At 38.6% G+C, this 27160-nt stretch overlaps 1 protein-coding gene across 1 annotated transcript in view; it reads left to right on the top strand.

Moving 5' to 3' along the window:
- Positions 1 to 3598: 3598 nt before the first annotated feature.
- NSMCE2 (NSE2 (MMS21) homolog, SMC5-SMC6 complex SUMO ligase) overlaps positions 3599 to 27160 on the top strand; it is a gene marked incomplete at its 5' end in the record, with an annotated part of 121376 nt that continues 97814 nt past the window's right edge. Inside the window, 1 exon segment of the mRNA XM_072410654.1 lies at positions 3599 to 3705. Coding sequence (XP_072266755.1) covers positions 3599 to 3705 — 107 coding nt within the window.

Genomic DNA, 27160 nt, shown 5'->3' with positions numbered 1-27160 from the left:
TTGACAAGTTATTTCTGTAGGAAATCACCTTCATCAGTTACTCAGAAATGTAATTTTGTCTTTTTTTTTCTACCATGGTAACAGAACTACAGTTTTCTGTTCAATGACTCCTTGCTTCTCCTCTGCATAGACATAGCTTGATAAGCATAAGAAAATCTCCATCATTCCGATGTCTTTGTTTCAGTGATTTATTATCAAATTAGCATGCCACCGGGGTAATAGGCGTTCTTTATTGGCCTAAAACAACAGCTAATTTTGTAATTGCTGAAATAGAAAGATTTTGGATGCTGGTGGTTTTCTATTGTTTATTTGTATTGTCACATAAAGTACTTTAGCATTGTGCAGCTCAAAGATATTACTGAGTTAGCTTAAATCAGATATAAAAGTAACCGATGCATAGTGATAACTATGCACATGTAAAGGGACTGCTGCTTTTCCTGCTGATTGTAGTAGAAGGTGACCCCATTCCAGTGTTACTTAATCAAGGTTCTGAGGAAACCTAAGGTTTGTTTAGAGGTTGTTACGGGTTCCATAAACAATTTGTGCCTCTCAGGCCAGTTTAACTGACACCAATGGTCTTTTTGGTTATCTGTAAGAGTGACATTCTTCCTGCTAGACAGTAATGTAAGATGAATTCTCTCTACTGATCACCCTGATAATATACCATGAGCTGTGGGAAGGGGTTCCCTGAAACCTGAAAATTATTGCAAGGGTTTCCCCTTGTTATAAAGTTTGAGAAAGGCTTCCTTGAGCTTTTAGTTTGAGAAAGGGTGCACAATTTCTAGAGCTAGGTAACAACTGAGCATTGACAGAACTCACTACGTCTCCCAGTTTGATGTTTTAAAGTATGGAGTCTGTGATAAAGCCAACTGATCCATAATTTTTGCTCGGCACCATTATACCTGATTACTATGTACTTTTCCCAGTCTATGATGCAAGAAGTGTTTTTGTCCCAAAGCATGCAACAAACTCCAAAGTATCATCACTTCTGTATCCACCAAAAAATAATGCAAGGAGCTCATTAAGCCCCCGGGCTATAATATAGAAGAATCATGAATACAACAAAAACATGCAGTTAGGTTAATTAGCTTCTCCCCCAAAATTGACCTTAGATTGTGGTAATGACACATGGCTATGGTAGGGACATTAGATTGTGAGCTTCTTTGAGGGACAGCTAGTGACTTGACTATGGACTTTGGAAAGTAATATGTAATAGTTGTGCGTGGTCGATATACAGTGAATGTATATAAATATAAATAATAATTATTATTATTAATATGACAGACAGTGACACAGGAGGAGAAGAGGACCTTGCCCCGAGGAGCTTACAATCTATGAGGTGGAGGAAGTATCACACAATAGGTGGGAGATATGAAGTGATGGGAAGTAGTGAGGGTTTTAGGCGACAGAAGAAGCCGGGTAGGCAAGTCTAAAATAATGTGTTTTGAGTGCTTTTTTAAAAGAGCAGAAGGTAGGAGCAAGCTGAATAGGAAGAGGAAGACCATTCCGGAGAGTGGGGGCAGCTCTAGAAAAGTCTTGGAACCGTGTGTGTGATGAGGTTATGAGTGAGGAAGTCATTAGTAGGTCTTTGGAGGAGCGGAGAGAGCGGCTAGAGGTGTGTTTTTCTACCAGGTCAAAAAAGGTAGGGTGGACAAGAGCTGTGTAGGGATTTGGAGGCAAAGCACAGGAGATTAAATTTGATTCTGAGGTGAAATGGAAGCCAATGAAGGGAACAAATAATAATAACAAGCAGCCTACAAAGGGCTGACCCAAGAGCAGATAATTAACTGAAAAGTAAAAATTGTTGAGTATCCAGCATCAACCCAGTTTTAAAATATTTGGTATGCTAGACTGAACCTTGAAAAGAAAATCATTATAGTATCCAAGGTAAAGCAACATCACAAGCTGTTACTTTTACCATGGATACAGTTGTCAGATACTCTTAGTAGACTTTGTAGTTTGCTGGGGATACTATGATCAATACTATTTCAACTGTGCAAAGGTCTTTCTTTCAATATCTTTTCTTCCAACTGCATTGCTGCTAGGAGCAGCTTTTAAAATTAGGATAATTACCAGTGTATGTGCCAAATATTGCATGGCTATTGTATGGCTAGTTTTGAAGAGGTTCCAGATTCTACGGTATTCTACAGATAATACTCAAACATGTATATAAAAATAATCTTATAGTCAGATCAGAAGGAATTTATACCTGGCTGTGTTATTATGTTGGTCATTGTTAACAGCTGGATATAGCTGGCACGTTTCAGTGCCTGGATTGGCTAAACAATGACAGGAGCTCAGCTGGGCCTCCTACCATTGCGTTCAGCCAGGGCGGGCAGTGACTGCTGTCCCCTGGCTGTCCTTTTGCATTATTGGTGAAAAGAACACCTATTGTTGTGCAGTTGAGAGCAGCTGATGCCAGATTGGTTGTTGTGGGACATTCTTTTTGGGTAAAGGGTACTATGTACCTCTGTAATCATTCCCCAGGGGGAGAGACAGGTCTTCCATGTTATAATAAGTGTATTGCTGCAGACCCCACCAAGGCTGGGGTCACATTGTGAAAATGAACCCCCTGTTTTTTGTTAAAAGAAAGAGGGGTACATACTTTTTGCCCCCTTCCTTCTTTGGCAAACCAGATCCTGTAGGACCGTTTTTGAATAGGAGAAGTGCATATACACAGACTTACTGACCCTATCTTCAATCCTAGAAGGTGTTAAAAAAATGCCTTGGCAGGCTTTCACCTCAGGTACCCCACTACTGTAGGTCAGTTTAGAAGAGAGTAACCCCTTGGTTTAAACTCAAGTATATACAATATTATTGATTGGCAATTAATACAGTTACTTAGGCTGAAATTTAGATGGCAGTTTCCCATAGTATGTTGGTGTTCTTTAAAATCTCCAGTGAGCTCCTACCATCAACCTCAGATTTAAGTCAGTTTACCTGGGTTACCCTGTATGTTCATATATAAATTTTTCAAAAGAGTTAACTGTTTTTCAGATACTTGAAGAGACATCCTGTCTGTTTCAAGGCAACAAACTTGGCCAGAGAAGAGCTTTTTTGTCTTCTAAAAATCACCCAATAGCCTTCCCAAAATTTCTTCAATTGGTAAGTAAGTTCTTGTTTAGACCTGAGGTTTTTCACAAGCGTTTTTGATCAGTTTTACAGCTCAATGCAGCTTCCAGGGACGGTTTGCTTCCTCTGCCGCCTCCAAAGACTTGAATGGGAAGTATTTGAAGATACCTAAAAAAGCTTTTTTTATGCATTTTTAATGCCTAGTTCCTAATCTTTTTGGACTAGGCTTTGTATTAGCTTTTGCGAATGCCTTGCAAAAACCAGGAGTTTTTGTCTGAAAACGACCCTGGACCCCCAGCTGTGCACAGTAGGTATCTAGAAGCGCTCAAGCCCTCGTTTATCTTACTGTGAGTCCGAACAAGCCTCATATTTGATGTGATCTGACAATAAATGTTACTGTGTTACTTGTTACTATTAATCTCGTTAACGTGTAGGCAACCTTGAAAAAATGTACACAAAAGCCCTGCTTTTTTATTGTTTGCTGCATGGTATTTCCCTGACCAACAATGCTTGTTTATCATTGAAGGTGACACAGTGGACGTGGAGAGTATGGAATCCGTCATGTTGGAATATGCCGCTGTCAACAGAGATTTAAACAACTATATAAAAGCAGTTGAAGAAACCATTGGCAAGGTGAGAATGGGAAACAAGTCACAGCTTGTCCTCTATTAATCATTATTTCTGCATATCTCACAACTGTGTTGCATTATTATTTTCTTTCTATTTCTATTTTCCCTCTTTGATTTATTCAACAAGTGTACACTTGGTATAGAATGTCACCAGCTGACCACAAAGGTCAGAATTCTCCTCTATGTAACTTAATCCGTGAAAGTAAACTAGAATTTAAATACTGAAGTAAAAGAGGTTTGTGCTGGGATTTTGCTAGATTTCATAGAGCTAACTAGCCTACCATTTCTTAAAATCTCATGCATATATCTCAATTTAAAGTTTAAGTTCCCTTGGTAAAGTTAGCATCATATGTGTTTCCCTACCCCTAGCCAACTCTATTAGTTATAATCTCCTGTCCACAATAGTGAGATAACACCAACAAAGCAGCTTGCACACCAAACCATTGGGCCAACAGAAATGATGTTCGATGCATACCTTGCTAAGCGCAGATATTAGATGTTTACTGTAACTAAGAGCCTTATCCATGCTATGTGTGGTGCAGTGCTGGTCACTGCGCTTACCATAGTGCGCAATATGCAAGGATATGCATAGAGAGAATTGTCTGATGTTCCCACTTAAGCGTTGTACTGCAGTGTGTCACTACTGACCCTGTCATGGTGTCACTTGGCAGAGACGTGTACAGGGCAAAAAGTCTAAGACAGCAACCCCTGGCTGCACCAGTGCACCCCACAAGGATGGACTAGGAGGCTGTAAAGAACCAATGCGTAGCACAGGAGTAAAAGGCAAAAAGGTACCAAGACAACTCAAGGGTAGTCAGACAGAGCTGGGGTGGGTATACCAAAGAGTCAGAACCTGAATCAGGGAATGCAGACAGGAACCTGGAAGCAGAGCCTAGAAGAACTCCTTTTGTAGGCAACATCCTGCTGCAAGTTGCTTATATAGGAGAGATCATGTGAGGAATGGAGACCATGTGACCTGCAGGTATTCAACCCCACCACCAGAGGTAGTGCTGGAGAAGAGGCATTTCAGGCGGTGTTCACATTTCCAAAGCAGATGGAGTGCGCCTGTGGAATATTCTAGTCCTCTGAGTTAAAAGGGCAAATATCAATGGCCCTGATTTACTAAAGCTCTCCAAGGCTGGAGAGATTACACTTTGATCAGTGAGGCTGCGTGATCCAGAAAACCTGGAATGGATGTCCTAAAATAATTTTCTATTTGCTACCAACTGTTGTGAATCCTGGACCAGATCCATTTCAGGTTTGCTGGATCACCCAGCTTCACTGATGAAAGTGTATTCTCTCTAGCCTTGGAGAGCTTTAAAAAATGAAGGCCATAGAGTCACAAAAACTAGACCAGGAAGTTACCAGAGAATGGGATTCTTGAGCAGATTTGCTGCTAGCAGCAGGGGAATGCAAGGTGGGTGACATAGAAGAGGGCACAGATCTCCTAGTCCTGTGGGATCTGTGACAGCAATGCAGTATAAAAAAAAGGCATTGTGCTTTCCCATTACAGGAATTAGGCCTAACCAGAGCACTCTTGGTAACATGTTTGACCTACAAGTAAGAAGTACCCCTATGTACAAAGTGTATCTAAATCAGACAAATGTGTCCTTTCTGGCTAAAAAAAAAAACAATTCTTTTAGATTTAAATGTTACAGTGGACAATAGTTTGTTTGGGAGCTTATGGGCTCTAGATCAGCCTATGGTGGCAATTCTGATCACAATAGTTTTTTGTGTATGCCTAATTGTCTAAACAGGAATGTTAGCAGAGGGTTCATACGCTTAAACACATTGCAAAATATGCTAAATATTGTGTAAACAATCAAATGCATGCATTTCTAACTCTCTTTAAATCCTACAACTTAATAAAATTGGGAAATATACCCATGGGGGCAAGCTACTGAAAGTAAAACTGGGAAAAAATTCAGAAATGCAACTTGAAAATTCAGTAACATGAAAAAGCATTAAAAACTACTTTTTCCCATTATTCCTCCTTAAAAATAGCAGTGCTTTAAAGCTCAAAGCTGTAAATGGCAGTTTGCAGTCATTTTCAGGCAGCACGGTGTTTTAGAGCGCTTTGACCTTTGCAGTGCTGGGTCCCAGGTTCGTATGCCGGCCAGGGCATTATCAGCATGGAGTTTGCAGGTTCCCCCTGTGTCTGCGTGGGTTTCCTTATGATGCTCTGGTTTTCTCTGACATTCCAAAAACATGCAGCTAGGTTATAAAATGTTTTCCATCTATTTAGTCTACAGTACAAAAAGTTCCACATCCCTAAATACAAATATTCACAAAAGCAACAAGACTAATTGGGACTTTTGAGGCACATGCTCTGAATAAATGTACCATTTGGTTTACAAGAAATTGGAAAAATTAATACTTTATTGCATAATCAAAAATACATAAATTGTTAAAACCATACATACATTTGATTCATTAAAAACAAATTGCTCATAGCAAAAAACAGTAACATACAAAGTTCATACTTCGTCTCGATAAATATTGACGGGTTTTGCGGAAGCTTTATGTCCACTTCTTCAGACTACGAATGAGACTTTAGCCTGGATAATCGTATAGAGCTTCCTCAGATCTGAAATTGGCAGCAAACAGCAAAGGAGCATATCGGAAACAACATCCAAGCAGCAAACAAACTGCTATTCCATATGGTTGTAGGTTGCCTCCAAATCTGACAACCAACTGCCTCCTATTTCTTATCTTCCATTTCTATCTCACAGGCGTTAGCAAACTTTTTGTCAACCCTCTATGTCAGTCTGTGATGCAAGAAATTTTTTTTGTTCCAAAGCATGCAACAAACTCCAAGGTATTATCATTTCTGTATCCACCAACAAATAATCCAATGAGCTGATTAAGTCCCTGGCTATAATATAGAAGAATCATAAAATACAACAAAAACCTGCAGTTAGGTTATTTGGCCATTCTTCCAAAATTGACCTTAGACTGCATTAATGACATATGACTATGGTAGGGACATTAGATTGTGAGCCCCTTTAAAGGACAGTTGGTGACATGACTGTGGACTTTGTAAAGCACTGCGTAATATGTTATATATAAATACTGGAAAATAATAATAATTTAGAAGATCTTCCCCTGTCTGCTAGGCTCGCCAGATTTGGAGTGAAATTTGGCAGTGTCACTACTTTGCTTCTAAATGGAGAGAACGTTGTACATGGAGATTCTATGGATTTATTCTTTCTCTACTTCACATGCATCTCTGATTAAGAGGGCAGCTCTGAGCTAGAGAATCCCTGCTATCTACTAAGACATCTATACAGACACACACAATGCACAACAAAGCATAGTAAGGCAGGCATGGGGAGGATCAACCACAGAGAGACACAATCAATACTGGGTACCAGTCCTTCCCTGTTCACTTGCTTTTTGGGCAAAGCTTCCACAGATTAGTTCTGTAAGGGATCGGCAAGGTGCTAATTTTGTAGTCCTTGACCCTGCCAGTTGTTTGGCTGACTATTCTAGAAGATAAAATTGATGCATTTTTTCCAGCATTGTTGCACCATTTACATACTTATCAGAATGATCATATCAGAGTTATTTCCTCTAAAATCATTGTGTAATGGACTCTGGTTCTTCCTAATGTGTTTTCTTTTTAATGCCATTTATAAACTTGTGGTCCAGAAAGAAAACTAAAGCTGACATTCAGCGGAAGAGGTTTAAAAGCATTTTATTGCAGGGCCAGAATGCCTAATTTATAAAGGATTTTGTGGAAAAGAGATGCTGTTATAACTTGCATATAACTTAAGTTATAGTAAACTCCAATTTTGACTTATTTTGTGTAAATGTTAAGCAAAAAAAAAAATACTAAAAACCAAAGGAAAAAAACAACTGTATATTGTTAATAATAATAAACAACAGTATTTATATACAGCCAACAAATTTGCAGCGCTGTACATTAAAAAGGGGTTGCAAATGTCAGATACAGACGGAGCAACACAGGAGGAGGAAAGGACCCTGCCCAGAAGAGCTTACAATCTATAAAAGGGGGGTGGGTGAGTAGCACACAATAGGAAGGGGGATATGGAATGTTGGGAAGTAGTGAGCGTTTTTTAGGAGGGAAGAAGATGGGTAGATGAGGTTGAGTTTTGAGTGCTCTTTTAAGTGTGCAGAAAGTAGGAGCAAGCTGAATAGGAGGAGGAAGACCATTCCAGAGACTCGGGGCAGCTTGGAGCCGTGCGTGTGATGAGGTTATGAGTGAGGAAGTCATGGTGATTGGAGTAGCGAAGAGAGCGGCTAGGGGAGTATTTTTCTATCAGGTCAGAAAGGTAAGTGGGACAGGAACTGTGGAGGGATTTGAAGGCAAAGCATAGGAGATGAATTTGAGTTCTCAGGGGAAATGGAAGCTAATGAAGAAAAATACAAGAGCAGCTGAAGAGGACTGGTGGGATGGATGGATAAGTTTGGCTGCACCTAGACAGCATTCGCTGTATATCCCCTGTATACATCAATACAGGCCTTAATGAATCTTTTAAACCAGTTTAGGCAGTCCCTATTTAAGCAAACAACACGTCAGATGGATTTGCTGCTTCAAAATCCTTTTCCATCCACCACTTTCTCTTTGTTCCACTTCACATTCACCATGATTTCTCTCCTAGCAAAACACCACTGCTGCCTTCACTCCAACACTGTGTAGAAAAAGGGCACTTGGGAAATGTAGTTCTGGGGACATGCATACATCAATAAAAACTCTTAGATTGTAAGCTCTTTTGGGCAGGGTTCTCTCCTCCTTTGTCACTGTCTGTATCGATCTGTCATTTGCAACCCCTATTTATTGTACAGCACTGTCTAATATGTTGGAGCTTTTTAAATAACATTATTAATATTACAATTAAGTGTATCTCCTAGCAATCCCAAAATCTAGAGATGACTTTTTAGGGACTAATAAAAGCTGTTGCATGCTACGAGAGCTAGGTAAAAGCAAAAATAAATGTTAATCTAGATAGGGAGAGAGATAATTGGGGGCAAATATCCAATCCCCTAAAACGGAATTAAAGTTCCTCTTTTAAAAAAAATTCTATCAGGCAAGTTGTTATTCCAGGAAGAAACAAGAGATTTTCCTTCTGGGTTCTTACCTGATAACTTTGTGGAAATGCTGGTCTGCACATGCGATAGGATACCTGGAAATCCTGACTTCCCTTGTGCTTGCTAGGATTGAATGAACTCCCTCGCGCTTGGATGTTAAGTCACCCTGGCCTGGTCAATCAATATGGTTGTAGATTGCATTTAGGAACAGAAGGAGGAAAAAGATGGTCGGAATGGGGACATGTAAGTGTAGTGGGGTTCAGTTTCACTTTAATTGACACAGTGTAGAAGGAATCATGGTTGTTCAATGAAGGAGTAGGTGGTGAAGCTTACCAGAACCAAGAAGACGGTTCTTAACCCACCTTGTTTAGGCGGACCAGAGTTTCTTTGCCTCATCCATCCATTATCCTACTGAGCCACCTTACATCTCTCAAGCATTTCCTTACACACAGTTTACAATTCCTGTTCATTGTCACAAACAGGACAGCTAATTGGAAATCTGTATTTTGGATTTGGTGTATTTGGTGCCTCAGTCCACATTGCACTTGCATTGGAATCCTACTGGAGGTCCAAAATCTTGACTTGGGGTAGTATAACTAAGCTGTAAACAATCGGATATCTTTATTATGCTAAAATATTATGCTAAAAATTCTCCTGAAATCAGACTGTGCCTCGTGAATTCCTTAGCCGCTGTAATAAACAATTGAAAATGTATTTTAAAATATTTTAATGTTATATTTTAGTGGTTGGGTTTACATATACTTTGAGCTATTTCCATTCCTCTTTAGTAGCCCAGTGTGTTGTAAAGTATGTTCATCCTGGAATACATTAGGAAGTCACTCTCTTGGGAGCCATGATAATTTTTAACTACCAGTTAATACCTTGCTTCTTTTGGCTGTTATTTTATATGTAAACGGCTGTCATCCTTTTCTATTTGTTAGAACATTAAGAGCCATAAACCTGCAGGGAGAAGAGATTATATATCTTTATAGCAGGATTGATTCTAGCATAATCGTTAAACATGAGCTTAATATATAACCGCGATTTAATGGGACTGTAGTAAGATTTTACTTTACAAAAATTTCTCCTTTTCTGCTTTTGTTGGGCCCATGATTATTATTGGCTGTTTATGGAGCTCTTTCCTGTGCAATCTAATGTCTGTTGGGGACAATATGCATGGGAATCTTTTGCCTACCAGTTTGACATCAGTTGGGTAGGATGGTGTCATTGTGGTTGTGACAACAGCCAGATCAGAGGACCAATACCAGACCACAAGGTGGAAGCTTTCTGAGTTTTCTGTTTGTGTCCTTTTTTTTTTGCTTGGTTGGTTTAAATGTCTGCTTGTTTCATCTCAAAATTGCCTGCTAAGAAAACAAAATAATTAGACTACTTGCCTTAAAACCTGTGATGCTCATCTTTTCCATATTCTTCCTTTGTCTCTTCCTTTTTGCCATCCACCACCATCTTGATTGCCAGGACCGGGATGACATAACAGGTGCCCAGGCGCAGGAATCCAGTCAGTCCAACTGCAGGGGAAGCTGTCCCTTTTTGTAATATTGTGTTGGGGACCCATTGTGTAATAAGCTTCTTTCGAACATAGATGTATGGACTTGAATTCACTGTCCTAAATTAGAGAATGCATTGATTATTAACTAAATAAAGGTAATAAATGGGGAGAAAAGATGGGTTTTATAGATATAATGGCGTGAATAGTAATTGTAAACTCACCTATAACTACATGCAAAACTATTCATGTCTCTACATACCCCTGAGGAAGCCAATAGGTGAAACGCGTCAGTAACAAGTTTATACGACTTAAACGTTTATTACGTGTTCGGTTAAACCTGATTAGTCACTCTGTCTAGTTTGGTAATCCCCACCCCATGATGTTTATGGGGCGTTGGAGAAACAAATGTATACAAGCAATGTAACAATGTTGTATTTACCATTTGACTAATACGCACTTTTTAGCCTATAAAAAACCCTCTTTTCTCCCTATTTATTACCTTTATTTACTCCACTATAAAGGGGTGGCTATATCAATAATCTTATATGTAAAAGAGAGTGAGAACACACTTTATTTCCATTGATTGTTAGGGTTTGAGGACTAAAGGAATGGGTATGGTATGTTAATAACAGAAATCTCTTTTTTGGTATTGAAGATATATTTGTATGGTTTTGCTGTATGTTTTTATGTTTTTTAAAAATTTAGATAAAACGAACACAGTAAAGAAACCTTTAACATTTGTTGACCTTCGGTCAGTGAATACTTTTAGACTAAATATGATTTTTGGATGTGGCAACCTTTCAAAATAGATTTTGATCTACAGATTCAATAAAACTACTTGTTACCCACGGTTTCTTGCTTACAAATATTCTGCAATGACACTGTGCCATGAGCTGAGGTTGCAGGAAATCAAAAATTAGTTAGAAAGTATTTTTCTTTAGGAAAAAAAAGCAATTATTATATATACACAGTTCATTAACAAGCTACATGAGATATTGTAACTTCTGAAAGCCTCATGGTTACATATAACCTTAGGACTGGTACTGCACTCTGATTTTACTATACCTACTAGCTGCTAACACTAGCACACCAACCCATTCATTTAGTCCCTAATTCAAAATGTATCCCTGTTTGGAGCATTCTAGACTTATTGGGGATTATTCCTAATGCCCCTCTATCAAGATCTAAAAATTATTTGGGTAAAAAAAAAATAAAACTACTCATCTAATAATACAAGCAAGCATAGGTGCCTCAAGTTCATTGAGCTCCAGTTTCCCACAAAGTTGCACAACATTTTAGATTGTAGTAAGCTCCACCCCTGGTTCTGCTTTTCTTAGAAATGCCTAAAACGATTAGTAATGAAGGAACTTTTATATAGCCTGTTGTTTGGCACTGTCATTGCTGCAAAAACATGCTGTAAAAGTTAAACAGAGCTTGAAAGAATGCGGTCTGTCAGGAAGAATCATCTAGATAGAGAACTGCCCATCTTAGGTTGGGAAATTCAGGTCACAGTACACATGTAAATGTATTAAAAGTGCAGCTGAACTCAAAAAGTAAATATTAGCTATTTGACAGGTAGCATTTAGATGGGTTTATTATGCCTAGGCAGTAACCTGAAAAATAAATATTTTATTGGAAAGGATTAATGATCATCCCGGTATGTGAAGGTGCCTAGGCACTACTGGACCTGCAGACACATTTTTGTATATTTACATATACCTAATGCTTTAATCCTGGCTGCCAGTCTTATGAGATTTGGGTAAGATTTGGTAGTGTCATTAATGTGCTGCTTGCTGTTCTTTCTGAGTCTTCTGGCATAAGGAAAAGAAGCTTTGTTTTTACCAAAGTGGCCAGTTGTGTCAACCAGGGTTCCATGGAACCATAGAGTTCCTTGAGCAATTAGCAATTTAGACCTCTCAGGTCAAGTTAACTGACACCAATTATCTTTTTTGGTTATCTATAAGGGTGACATTTTTCTGGTACAAAATATTTTATTAAATCGCATAACCAAATACAAATAACAAGAAGCAGATTACAGAATCACATGTTTGCAATATGAAAGAGACAAAATCAGTTGTGTAACATAGAACATAATAGCAGAAAAATCAGCTATTCAATATTGCATAACAGTATACAAAAGTCCTTATAAAACGTCGGTACAAGTGCTCCTCGAAAACACAATGTCAAGAAAAACTTTAAAACATAAATTAAATACTCATAGTTAGAGAAATATCCATGCAAAGTATCAATCTCTTAGCTTCCTATTTTTTATAAAGGAGAGAAACAAGAAAAAGAATAAAGAAAAAAAAGGAATATAAACAAAAGCACATCAAATATGAAGAAGGGAAAGTGTTCTTGGAGACAGCAGGTAATAATCAAGCCAGGGCTGCCATAAGGGTGACATTTTTAACACTCGCCATTATTGTAAGAGGCATTTTTCCTACAAACTACCATGCAAATGGTACTGTGATCTATGGATAAGGTAATTATAGAAGGGCTTGCCTAAGACCTGAAATTTATTTCAGGGAATCCCCAAAGTTAAAAAGTTTGAGAGAGACAGATGTTCCTTTAATATGAAGCACCCTAACTCTACCTACTTAGCTTTCAAAACTGACTGTTGCACCTTTTTATTGCCATCCTGTTCTCCCTATGTACTTCTGCACACACTGAAATGTTGTAAATTACCTTCTTGATGATGATAAAGACATTTTAACCCCAGTGACCTAACTCCGGCTTGCCACATTCCATTGCATGTATGCCATGCAGGATAACACTTACTTGAACGATCCATCAAACTGATAGGTAATTGAGTAGGGAGGGATCAGTAGATCCACTGAGATCATGCAAGGTTTAGATACACCATTGTATGCGTTTGCTGGAGCCCTGCCTGGTGCTACTACCTACTTTTGTGCATTTCCTGGCTTTGACTGCTTAGCTACGACAGTAATGAATCCCCTGAAAGCCATTTCTATCAGCACAGTGGCTTCTTTTTTTATTTACGTTTTGGCATACTTTGGACCCTGCTTTAGGAAAAGGAGGGCGAATCTGCGTATGGTTATGCTTTGATGGGACATTGTTGGGTTTTTGACCAAATAGGACAATGTTTAATAAACTTCAGTAGTATTTCGGTAATCCTGAAGATGGCTGTTAGTACTATTATAAGAATGTTAGTGACTGGATTTTAAATATATTAAGAATTAGTAAATATATTCTAAATCTTATTTAGGGCTCAGCCTTTCCAAAACTGAAATTTCAGGTTTCAGCTAATCTAGGAGCAATAAACCACCTGACAGTTTTCTATACACTTTATTGCAATGACTGTTAGTCAGATCTCTGTACTGATTTCCTGGTTTTGAACACCTGCTTTGCTCATCATAAACAAAGTTCCACTTTTCCTGCTGTATTTTTAATTATTTTATAGAGAATGTAACAGGAAGAGTTGGAACACGCAAAGGTGGGCGGGAACTCCCAGAAGAACAGGAACAAGGTCAGGAGTTACAAGTTACGGGTTGAAATTTATTAGGTTTAAAAGAAATCAAGGAGTAATTCAGCATCAGAGTACATTCCTAAATTATTACTTAGAAGTCAGCAGATACTTTAATATTTAAAGTTGGATTCTATTAGTTTTAGGAAGGAAGAGGAAGCAATAGAACCCACGCCAAGTATTTATTGCTGTCTGTGTATAGAATGATTTCATTCACTTTTTTTTAAAAAAGTGCAGAAAGTTTACATTGGTGGATGCACAGCAGTAAAAACATTGCTTTAGTCCCTCGCAAACTTTTCTGGGAAACTGATTTACTTTCTGTCCGTACCAGAGAGGTCATCATTTTCTTTAGGGCCAGTTTTGTGGTTTTGCACTTGTGTCAATGGCATTCAGCCTGTGTGCTGTTGGCCTCCTCCTGACCTCCATTTAACCTGCTGCAAACAGGTTTTGAATTTTCATTACCTTGTATGTGAATGTAAAAGCCCATCACATGCTGGCCCTAATTATCTTGGTTTTTCAAAATGAGATCTCTGCACTTAGGTTCACAGGTCTAAACAATTGTCTTGGAGTATTAAAAATGAGGGATAGGAAATCTCCAAGGTAAGCAAATACCAAAAGGTATTGTAGTCTGGTACTATAGGAGAGATTTTGCTTCTGGACTCCTCATGACATATTACAAGTCTGCAGATGATCCCACCAAAACTCATCTGTATCTGAATAATGTGAGTAGACTTTTTTTTAATGTTATGAAGCTTAAAAAGCAGTCTCTGGTTTCAATGTTCCCTGTACTGGAATGTGGGGAGTGGAAACTGCGCCTGACCTTGAGGTAGATAACTCGGGGTGTGATACAGATGATGCAATGTTTCAGACATGGAGGGGTGGGGGGTTTGATGTCATGAGCCGTAACACCAGGGGCAGGCTGTGTTTTATACTTCTGAAATGTAGAATCAGGAATTTCTCTGCTCTATGTCAAGTGTAATGGATGATGATAGCTGTGTGTCTTCCAGTTATCTGTGTCACCTCTATTTACAGTACTGTACCCGAGTATCCATGCCAGCTGCACGTGTCATACAGCAAGGTACTTTCAGCCACTGTTGCCACCTGAAAATGCTCATAGAAGGATGTAGAAATAGGGCAGAGGGACATGGAGAATGGTAGTAGTGTTGGCATTCATTTCAGTGTATGCATGTGTGTTTATATTTCATTTTTCTTAAATTTCAAAGGGGCATTTGGGGTTAAAAATTACACCCAAATGGGTGTGATCAAAGTTTACATACACTTGAATGATACTGTTTCAAGATGCACAATAAGGAGGTACTTCAACAAAAACAGGTTGCATGGTCAAGTTGTATAAAAGAAAAAAAAACAGAGTTTACTGTGTAACACCAGAAAACAGCTTGCTTAGAATATACCAATCAGCATCTAAACAAGCCTTAAAACTTCAAAGTACTTTGGAGCGATACGACTGACCTGAACTGTATGGTTGCAACCATAACCGCTTTGTTTGTAGAAGACTCAACAAGACCTATGATTAAGAGTACACTATCCTAACCAAGAAGCATGGAGGTTGACCTTTGATGTTCCTGGGAGTATCTGAGCTACAGCTGCCCAGGGAATTTAGTGAAAATTGATGGCAAGATAATAGCAGCATGTTACCAGAAAATATTGGAGGTCAATTTGTATCCATCAATCTGGAAGCTGCACATAAAATGCACTTGAATGTTCCAACATGGTAACAATCAAAAACACAAGGCCAAGTCAACCCTTCAGTGACTACAGCAGAAAAAGTGGAGTTTCTGGAGTGGCCATCACAGTCTCCTGACCTTAAAATCATCAAACTACTGGAGAGATCCCAAATGTGCGGTTTATTCAAGACAGCTTGCAGAACTTGCATGGTTTTTGCAAAACAAAACGTTCAGCTTTATCACCGATTGCAAAAGACTGCATGCTATCATCATCTGGAAGCTGCGCTAAGTTTTCACTTATCCAAAACACAAAGCTACTTTTGTGGTACAGTAGAATGAACTTTTAAACGGGGATCATCCTAGTATTTTTCTCTTTGCTATGTTTTGTTTAATTGTGGTGCTCAATCATATATATATATATATATATATATATATATATATATATAAATATATATATTATATTACACACACGGTGTTTCTAAGTAATCATGACACAATAGTGGTTTGACAGTTTCTTTTCCTGCAAGTTTATCTGCAGGATGAGTCTATAGTGAGGATGTGGTATGGTATATATATGTTTAAATATACATTAAATGAACACACTTTTTGCTATCTTCACCTCTAATCTTTTCTTGTGGAGGAAGGAAAAAAAATATTGCTCTGCCCAGTAGTTCTCTTTGCCATATATGAGGCTCCGTGAAAGAAATCCCCTAACATACCAGTGCATATAGATTATTTCCTCCAGCCTTTTGACATTGTGGTATTACGTGTGACACTTCCTCCTGTACTTTATGAATGGCTTATAAAAGGCATTTTCATTTCATTTTTAGACTTATATGGAAATTATAGAAGGTTAATGATTTTTATCATGATTTAAGTTCATTAAATTTAAGTTAAAAAAAAAAAAAAAATTGGCTGGAGATCCTTTGACTGGTTTGTGAAAAGCTTTGGACTCGTTTCTGTGCTCCAGAAGTTTATCAGCTGCACTTAATGTCCCTAAGTTTTTTTTTTTTTGCTATGACCTGGAGCTCCGCATTTACTGTATATCTGTCCAGTCTCAAGGACTGTTGATCACTAAATTGTTGAGTAGTGGGGAAAGTGGTGCTTGGTTCCATTTTGCCAGGCGCGTCCATCTTCTCCTCTTCTTACGGGTTCTTCTTCCCACGTCGCCAGACGCAGGCACAAGATCGGGTGATGTAGATTGGGAAAAAAACCTTGCTGATCTCACTGAGATGCTCAGGTATGGGCAGAAGGAGCAACTAAGAACCTCCCAGTATGCTTGGTGTAGGTATCCCGGGAGGCTCTGCGCTCTCATTCATTCTCAATCACCTAGGCAATCGAGAATTAAGGGGGTGGTGCAGCACCCTTAAAAAAAAAAAAAAGTGCGTTGCACTTAAAAAAATTAAAACAAACAGAATTTTTACTTTAAATGATTGTCTACCCTTTTGTGTAAAGTGAAAATTCAGAGTTTAGGTACGCTTTAAGCCCTACAGTCAAAGGCTATCTTATGACAGAGACACAGCATAGAAAGCCACAATTTTAAGGTAAGTATTGCAGTTTATGTTTTTGCCTTGGAGATTTTTTTTATTTATTAAAAGCCTGCAGTTGACTTAAAGTGATAATGCTGAATAAACCATCTAATAATAGCCATTAAAGATACTAATAACATTTATATAAAACGCAATAATGAAAATAAGCAACGTCAAACACGTCACAAGTCACTAGATGAGGAACACAACTGTGGGTGTATTTTTGTTTGACTCAGTAAATACAACATAAAAAGATCTTTTACTCAAATAAAAGGAAAGACTGATCAAATCTAAAAAATACAAAGTACAAAAGGGCAACAATATAGGCTTACGCTTACAGGGGCCAATATGAGTCAAAGCCAGGTAACCTTGCATCATGTCCTTGGCCTAAAAAACGGTTTATCCAAAGTAAATTAACTGATACATGGGGGAAATTCCATTCAGGTAATCTGCCTGTCTGGGGGAACTCATTGATGGTTTCCTGATCCCAGGTCACTGCTAGTGTAAGTTTAGAAATCTAACTTTCCAGGTGCCCTGACCTAATCTAGGCCTTAGGCTGGATACACAATAATTGTCATTGAAAAGAATCTTTCACAATTATTTCCAACGACAAAAGACTGCACAATGAATGAATGAGCGATGTCCATATAGCCCCATTCTGTTCTATGTAGAGGGGAGAACGACAGAGCGCACCCCGCTGTACTCTCCCCCCCCCCCCTTTTTATTACGATCGGTTGTCGTCCATGGATCCGCCAGGACGGTTGTTGGAACAAAGGACGACTAGCGCTGTACATACATCAAGTTCTCGGTCCAATATCAGCTATGAGGTGATTATCGGACAAGAATCATCTGACGTGTATATGTAGCCTTAGGAAGATTAAGGCATCACACGTATTTCTTGTCTAAGGGCTGGTTAGGTAGACAGAACAGAACTCCTTCTGTGTGAACCATGTTGTTTTGCATGAAGATTGTTGTCGGCTGCCTTAAACAAATTCTTTGATTTATTCTTCTATGTCCAATGTAGCCATCACTATTGTCCATGTGTAATTTATTTTGGGAAGCCTTGCTAATATTTCATTCTACTCCATACTCTGTCAGTATCATTTATATGAACCTTTCTGCCACTTTAAATGCACTCTATGCTTATACCTCTGCCTTAATACATCTCGGACATGTTCTAATATGCCAAAACTTTTACCGTTAACACTAAAAATCCATACTTGGGCTCCGTTCCAGTGACTTTGGCTAGGCTGGGATGATGCACACAGGAGGAAACATTCCCCAACCTCCGCTCCCCCATTAATCAGCATTGTTATTTTTCAGCAAAGCACAAATGGAAAGACTGCAGCAAAGTCTGAAATCTGTCAGTCATTTATGAACACAACCAAGATCTGCAACTGTATCAAAATTTATACACAGTTGTTTTTATAAGCTTCTTTGTGAAATCTTTAACATTGGAAAATATGACTGATTGTGTAAAAGATATTCCTTTTATTTTTAGTGTGATCAGACAAAGCAATTTGTTATCTCATAATAGTTTGTACGCTTTTAAAATCATAACTGAAATCATCCAAATTGTCCTAATAAAATATATGTTTTCCCTAGTGTTTTGACACAGTTTTTGAGAATATATATACACAATATACACTTTGGGCGAGGTTGCGCCGAGCCCCCCTTCTCTGCAAATTACTATGGTTCAAACAAAAAACCCTGTTGTTCACTGGAAACAATAAGCATTTACCCTCCAAGGGTCACAAAGTTGCATCCGGCTATTTATGCCAGTTATAACAGCTACTATTGTTACCATTACTTTTCTCTGATCCTAACACAGAGCTCTAAACAACTGCCATTACTACACCACATTATCTCTCGATTAGGATTTTTATCTTTCCATCATCAGTAAATAAGAGTTTCTAAAAATCCCTGAAGAAGCCACAAGGTGAAACGCGTTAGTTAAAAGACGCCCATCTTAAATTCTACACATTTTATTAGAGCTGTGTGATGTCTAGCAAATAGAATAAATGGTACTTTCTTGTAACTATGTATTTGGTAACTTTCAGAAGTAACAACCTATTTTTTTTGTCAAAAGACCCTTCTTTTCCATTCCCTTCCATTCCCTACTTATTTGTATAATAGTCACTTTAAATTCATTCAGAAAGGGTTTTTGTGACCATCTAAAGCAAAAAAGAACTGTCAATAGACCTGTGAGAAGTGGTTTTGAAGCTGTACAATTTGATCATACCTGTCAGTAGTGATCAATTCTGATTTTTAAAATAAGGGAAAATAAGGGGCTCTGTTGTTACCAAACCACAATCGGGTACACCAAGCCGGTCCAGGACGTGGATGCTTTTGATGCCTGAACAAAGCTGAGTTAATCTGCCTTGATGAGAAAAGCAAATAAAAGATATTAACTGAGTTAGTAATGTGATCTCTATGAGAGATAATAAATACCTAGAAATGTTACCATTACTTATTACTTAGCATGCATCCACACCACATAAAAAACATTTCAGATGCCAAGTTTACCGTATCATGGAACTTCTCTTACAGGTTAACAAGAACAACATACCAAGATTTATCAGATCACTGACAGTTGTCATTTATGTTTTATTTACTTGATTCAGAGGCTTTTAGTTATGCAAGTCTGTGATGTCAGTCAACATCCCTATTTAATGTACAGCTCTGCCTAATATGTTGGCGCTATTTAAATCCTGTTTAATAATAATAATAACAATACTGCTGGACACAGAGCAGGGCAATGAAAATAAAAGTGCACTGGCTACCAATTTTTACATCTTAGGATAATGTAGAGAAGTGTAATATACACAGTTACACCTTAAAGTACTAGCTTAAAGTTCTGCTTTAAAAATGAGTGATCACCCGTGTTGACCCTTCAGGATTTGGCAATTTTACACATATGCTGCTTCCTCACCTCTTAGATTGTTAGCTCTTTGGGGCAGGCTCCTCTCCTCCTATTGTGTCACTTTCTGTGTCTGTCTATCATTTGCAGCCCCTATTTAATGTACAGCACTGCGTAATATGTTGGCGCTATATAAATACTGTTTAATAATAAGAATATTAGTTATCGTAGAACTCCAATTATATACGTATTATGGTACTAGCTGCCAAGTTATATTTTATGATATTGGAAAAATACTGATTCTCTTGCATTGTATAGAGTGATAGTAGATTTAAAGCGGACCTCAGTTTAACATTTTGGCTTTGCATAAATGGGGTAGACAACCCTTATCTGTAAAGGAAAAATGTGCAACTTTTTTTTTTAAAAAAAAAGGGTGCAGCACCTCCCCATTAAGTCTTGATGGCCGCGGCGATAGGTGCGCAGAGCCTCCTGGGATACCTATGTCACGTATCCTGGAAGGCTCTGGGTGCTCCTTCTGCTCATACCCTAGTCTTAGACATGGGCAGAAGGGGCATTTTTCTAAGGGAAAGAGATGCCGATCTCATGCAAGCGCAGTTAGATTGGCTCTCTTTTTTTCCCCCTTTACAGCGAGCTACGTCACCCAATATTGCACTTGCGCAGTTAACATGGCAAGAAGACAAATGTGAACACTGAAGATGGAGGCGCTTGGTGCTTTCTAAGTGCCGGTACGAAGAGGAATTTCAGGACGATGCAGGACTGGATCCTGGGAAGGACCAGCGCCATCGAGGGATTTGCAGGATTAAAGGAAAATGTTTTTTGTTTTCAGTTTAGTTCCACTTTAAATACTCAATGTGTCTATGAATGTATGTTTGCAGCAATGCGTCATAAATTACCTACATTTAGGAAAGATTGGGCCTTTTAGTTAAGAAATCCTAAGTACACAGTTTAGTATTCTTTGGATCTTTCATGATTGTACTTTAGAACAATTATAATGATCATTGTTTATATTTAGTTATATAGTTTTCTCAAATATTGTTTTGTTATCAGAATTCCAGTCATGTCTGTTTTTTCTTCCCAATATCTTTTCCTTTTGTACTTCCCTCCTGTCTCCCTCAGATTCTTTACCCTTTATTTGGGGATTTTATGTATAATTTACATATATTTATTTTGGAAATGACATGCAGTAGCTGCCTCAGAGGTTAGCATTCCTGCAGCACTAGAACTCAAGGTTCAAATCTTGGCCAGGAAATTATCTGCATGGAATTTGCAGGTTCTCTCTGTGTTTGTGTGGGTTTCCTCTGGGTACTCCGGTTTCCCCCCACATCCCAAAAACATGCATTTAGGTTAATCGGCTTCCCCCCAAAATTGACCGTAGACTGTGTTAAAGACAAATGACTATGGTAGGGAACATTGTGAGCTTCTTTGAAGATTGCGAGCTTCTTTGAAGAACAGCTAGTGACAAGACTATGACTATGTACAGCGCTGCGTAATATGTCGGCGCTTTATAAATACTGTGTAATGATTGTGAGGCGTTATTGTTTATAATATAAGACTGGACTACCCTTTTTTTCTATTGTAAAAACTTATGAAGAAATAGTATTAAATAAAAAAGAAAGAGTGATCAGACAGGGCTTTATTGTAGAAAGGAATAGGCAATATCCCTTCTGGAGTAAAACATGCCTACCATACCTTGATGTGTTCATCTGCGCAGCTCAGTGTAGGATGCCAAGATACTCGGCGTATCCTGACTTCCCCTGCTGCTGGCAGGACTGAGTGAACTCCTGGAAGCTACATCATTCGCGCCAATCAAGAAGGCCAAAGACCCGACTCTGTGAAGAAGATGGGGTAAAATTGACGGCACCTGCACCAGAGCAGGGACAGTTGTTTGCATTTAAACTGCAATAAAGGACCTGCTTGATTGCAATTTGAATTTTTTGGTTTAGTTTTATCCAGTGATGTGTTTATTTTCAAAATTCATAACCGTATAAGTGCCTGATATTTTTCTTTCTTCTTGTAGTGATCTGGCCTACCACAGGCTCCAAGCCTAGCAAATAAAGTAGATTTAAAGGAAACCCACCTTGTGAAAAATAAAAAAAACTGTCCTGCTTATATCTTTACTCAGATCAAAGACTTTGCCTTGTGCATGCTTGTTCTAAGTTAGTGACACAGAAAGCACTGAAATGGTTCGGTATGACAACTAAGACCCTGCCATGGCAGTCTACATAGACCTTTTACCTAAATAAAAAAGTGTTAATTGTATATAGTTTGCATTTGGTTGATCTTGATTTTAAAACATCTTTCTTTCAATTTACATAGACCTCAATGCTTAATATTGGCTTCTGCAGCTAGTAATTAAGACCATTGAGGTAAATGTGAAGATTCTTATTTCCATGTGCTTTTTAATTCTCATCAAAAGCACATATAAATAACTAGTCATAGAGTTTATGGGAGTAGTAATGTATGTTCCTTTTCAAAATGACAGCTGCAGAGTATTTGATCCGCTGTGTGAACTTTTAATTTTTCCTCCTGTGGCCTCGGGAATAGGGCAGTGAAAAGGAAGCCTCTTAATTGACAATTCATTGGTGGTGTAAATCCACAAATATTTTCATTGTACTCTCTCTGTAACCAAATGTCAAAATCTTAGCAATCCTTCTTGTTTGAATCTCTTTTGGCTGTAAAGTGTGAGTTTACTGTTGGTCACCAGGTACTTGTGACAGCTCTTTTCCCACTTAGAGGACAAAGTCAAGAAAGTTATGTTTAAAATCCGCAAAGGAAAACTTTCTCAGAGCAGCTCTGGCCGGGAAGCAGGAAACATTTGCTTCCTCTTCAGGGTGATCATCTGAGAGGACCTTTCTGGTGTTATCGTCACAGCGCAGGGGGGTGAACACATAGGTCACTCAGGACATCAACAGAGCGAGAGAGAATTTATTTCGGGATGCATGGGAAGACTTGCAACTTTATTTAAACCTCAACATATCCATATAGAAGGACCTTCAGAAGAGTCATTCTTCCTCGGAAAGCTTCCTTCGTTTGAAACATGAAATTCCATGGAAACATCAGGAAGGGTGGCGTAATGCTTGTGCGCCCTTTCATGGCTTGTCTAGGTTTGTCTGCAAAGTTTTGTGCTGCCATAGTTTTATTGATACATACCAACAACTTGTCTACTTCCACCAATGTGCCCATGATCTCTGTATACAGAAATGCCAGTTCTTGGCCTTGTCACAAACATGGCATAGCAAGCATATATATTAATAAGAGTTCATTAGCAGAGGTTTCCTTCAGGTTCCATTCACGCCATAGCATCACTTCACCAGTCCATGTGACAATTAGTGGAAATATAGACTAAAAGAAATCTGAGGCGAAACCTCCATAACCATAAAAAGTGGTTTTGCCTTAGACAAAGTGTAAAGCAGAACTAAGGTTTTAGTTTTATAATTCAGGATCAGGCAGGGCTTTATTGCAGAAACGGACAGGCGATGTCCCTTCTACAATATACATTCTTACCTAAATGGCCGTTGTCCTCTTCTGTCAGATACCTGACACGACTAAATGAACTCCCGCCTGTGCGTGAGCTGTGTCCTCCCAGCTAGGCCAATCAACATTGATACGAAGAGTAGAAGAAAATGGCAGCACCCATGACCGAAGGAGGCTGGTGAGTATAAAAAGGGTTTAGTCCCACTTTAACGCTGAACTCTACTACTTTCCTTATACTGTACTTCACTCCTTTAGTGACCTGCATTCCCTTCTGCTTCTGATTGTTGGCACAAAATGTCTTCCAGTGTCTGTGTATATTTATTTTATTTTTCATGCACCCTACTAAACCACTTGCTCATTTTTTCCTGAGATTCACCAATCTGTGCTGAAGCCTTTGTCTAAAATGCATGCTAGGGGTTCCAAACCTCGGAGCTACATTTTTTTTCTAGATTAAAGTTAGGCTGCACAGTTTAAGATTATGTAATGAGAGGCTGCAGACCTACTCCGCACTCAGATCAAGGGTTCACTGAATGGACTTTTAGCCTTTTAACAAAGTTGCTGTTTTTTGTGGTTTGCATTAGCATGTTAACAATTGATTTTCAATAAAATAAGTGTGTCATGGTTGAAATTTAGGCTTCAGCATTTGCTGTTTTTGAAGGTGTATGCTCCCAGGGTTGTCAACCCAATGCTGACATTACTATATGGAAGGGTGTTGAACTGAAGAAAGCAAACTTGTACAACATGTCAGGATACCTGATACGCACATTTTTTTTTTTTTAGAAGTAATAACTCCCTTAGTCGAGGAAGGATGAGAATGACATTCTAGTGCTTCATGATTTTTTTTTTTTCACTAAGTCTCCTACCTAACCTTTACTTCAGGCAGAAAACTATACATGCAAATAAAATATATTATGTATAAGAGTGCAATTTTAGGTGATTTAAATTGCTGTCCATCCAATCTGGAGGTTTATACAACTCTGCCATCCAAAATAGCCTGTTCTGCCAGGGCTTGAGATTTTTCTTTTAAAGCAGGAATACAATCTGATGTGGTAGGTAGGCTATAGCCATAACTTGCAAGTATATGTAGCACGCCTAGTTTACAAGTGTTGCTTCCTCCATCACTGACCTGGCCAGACTGTCATCCATCCCTAACTTCCACCATGGGTGACTGCCATCTCTTCCAGTGCTTCTTCTGGGTCCCCTATAATCTCCTGTATCCCCTGTATGCTCTTCTACCATTTGGCTGCCTCCATCGTTGTAATTCCTGAGCATGTGCACCCAAATGATATAATTCCTGGCTTTATTCATAATACAAACATGCCACAGCCAGTATACATTACATAATAAAAGTAATAAAAAAGAGAGGCAGCATTTGTTTTTTTTGTAAAGGAGACTTTTATCAGTTTTTTTAACTTTCTTCCTAAAAAATGAAGCAGCAGAGGTATGGGCTCTTTGTAGCTCAGCTCCTTCTACACAAGCCTACAATCTTTTACACACATGGGCACCATATCTGATTGACTTCCTGAGGTGCTTTTCCCCCATCTGAGCCCAGTACAGTGTATTATATGAAGCTAATACCATTTTTAGTTCATATACTAATACTCCTTTCATTTACAAAACTCCATTGATATATTATGATTACCAAGCTTCAATCATTTAGGTATTTTATACCTGCCTGGAGCTCTTCTATAATTACTGAGAAAAGCAAAGTCTGCAATTAGTGTTATCTGTATTATTCTATATTTATAGGCTCTCTTGAATAGGTTCATATTGTTTTATTGTGTGAGCTTTTACTTCTTGAGATCATATAAAGTCTGTAATATGAGAGAATTGTGTGCAGCGTTGCGTATTAATGTATGATTCATCTTTCTGCACTCTACATCTCCGGCCTTTTTCACGGAAATAAGAAATGTCACTTAGGGGTGTTCTGTTACAATAAATTCATTGCTACCTTTATTTTACTGTTTATGAGCTTTACATGTAATCTGAGTTCTGTCTGTTCTTGGAAATGAGTTGCTTTCCATTTTTGTTATAAACTCTACCTGTTCAGACACAACCTGCTTTTAGTTCTTTCACAATAAATTTCTTTATTCTCAGCTATATATGTATAACATGAAAGAATGATTTTTTCCAAATAATCTCTATTTAAATGCTAAATTCCAGTCTAATTATTACATAGGTGAAAGAGTTATATGAGGGCTGTGTACTTGCAAAAGTCTTGCTGTAGGGCCTAGGTCTGCATTGTCCTAGAATTCTTCTTTGCTCCGGCGTGGAAAAAGCGCCGGATGCCTCTATCTTGCCGTCTTCTCACACTGTGCAGGTCCAGAATCGGGTGACGTAGCCCGCTGTAAAAGGGGAAAAAAATCACTGCATATGTGTGAGATCAGCATTTATTTCCCCTTAGTGGAAAAAATCCCCCTTTTACGCAGAGTTGCGTAAAAGGGGGATTTTTACGCAACTCTGCGTAAAAGGGGGAGTATTAGTATATGAACTAAAAATGGTATTAGCTTCATATAATACACTGTACTGGGCTCAGATGGGGGGAAAAGCACCTCAGGAAGTCAATCAGATATGGTGCCCATGTGTGTAAAAGATTGTAGGCTTGTGTAGAAAGAGCTGAGCTACAAAGAGCCCATACCTCTGCTGCTTCATTTTTTAGGAAGAAAGTTAAAAAAACTGAGAAAAGTCTCCTTTACAAAAAAAAACAAATGCTGCCTCTCTTTTTTATTACTTTTATTATGTAATGTATACTGGCTGTGGCATGTTTGTATTATGAATAAATCCAGGAATTATATCATTTGGGTGCACATGCTCAGGAATTACAACATGCGTAAAAGGGGGCAGCTCTGGAGCCGCGAGTTGCCGGCTGGATCTGCCAGGGGGCTTTAGGAACTACCGGAGCTGCGGTGCCACCTCCTTGCAGTTGCTCCCCTATTTACTGTGGCCGGCGTTGATATTCCACCGCCGCGGTAAATAGGGAAAGCTCCCTGAATGTAAATCCCTCTCCTCCGCAATGCATAGGGTGGTGGGCGGAGCCATTAGGGCGGGACTCAGAGTCCCCCATAAATGGCCTAGTGGCCATAAAAGTTTGCCGACCCCTGCTTTAGACCATTCAATGTATAAAATCATTAATTACTTGCTGAATAGGGCCTTTAAGCCAGTTTTCTATTTGTTTACAGAATACATTTTCTAAGGCTATAGACAATAACTTGCACATTACCCGTCTATAGGGTGTCAAATGCTTTTACAAAGTCCAAGTATACTACATCAACTACATCATCCAAATGTTTACTTACCTCCTCATATAAAGAGAGTCAATTTGACAAATTTGGTCTTTTTTAAATCCTTGCTATCAATGTTATTATTTTTTTCTGCTGATTGTCTGCTGATGCAGATATTATTTATACAGCTTTTAAAGCAGATTCGCATTTACATATAAATGTGATTAAAGCTATGCTGGCAGTTTTGGTAGTATTGTCAATGTGAGTTCACTCGGAGTTCCTGTTTGTCAGAGGCAATTCTTGTTTGTGACAGCCTGGCGCCTCTGACTGTACACATTTGAGCCCCAGTGAATTCTGTGTGTTTAATAATTAGGGTGACTACTTCTTCCTTCCTCTTCTAGATAAAAGGAAGCCCACTTCACATGAAGGAGATGCGGTTCTCTTTTCTTGCCTTTCTGACTGTGGCTTGTCAGAATCTAGTTTGCCATTTGCAGGATAACTGAAAAAATAAAGCAAAGAAAAACTTAAAGAAGAGATGGCTCAATAGCCTCTTTGGATTTTATGTAAAGATACTTGCAGTTATGTTATTGTCTAGAAGGCCCTCCTTTGTGTTAGCAAGGACAAGA

The sequence above is a fragment of the Pyxicephalus adspersus genome, chromosome 5 (genome assembly GCF_032062135.1).
Source record: "Pyxicephalus adspersus chromosome 5, UCB_Pads_2.0, whole genome shotgun sequence".
NCBI lineage: Eukaryota > Metazoa > Chordata > Amphibia > Anura > Pyxicephalidae > Pyxicephalus > Pyxicephalus adspersus.
This window is presented reverse-complemented; position numbering and strand designations above follow the sequence as displayed.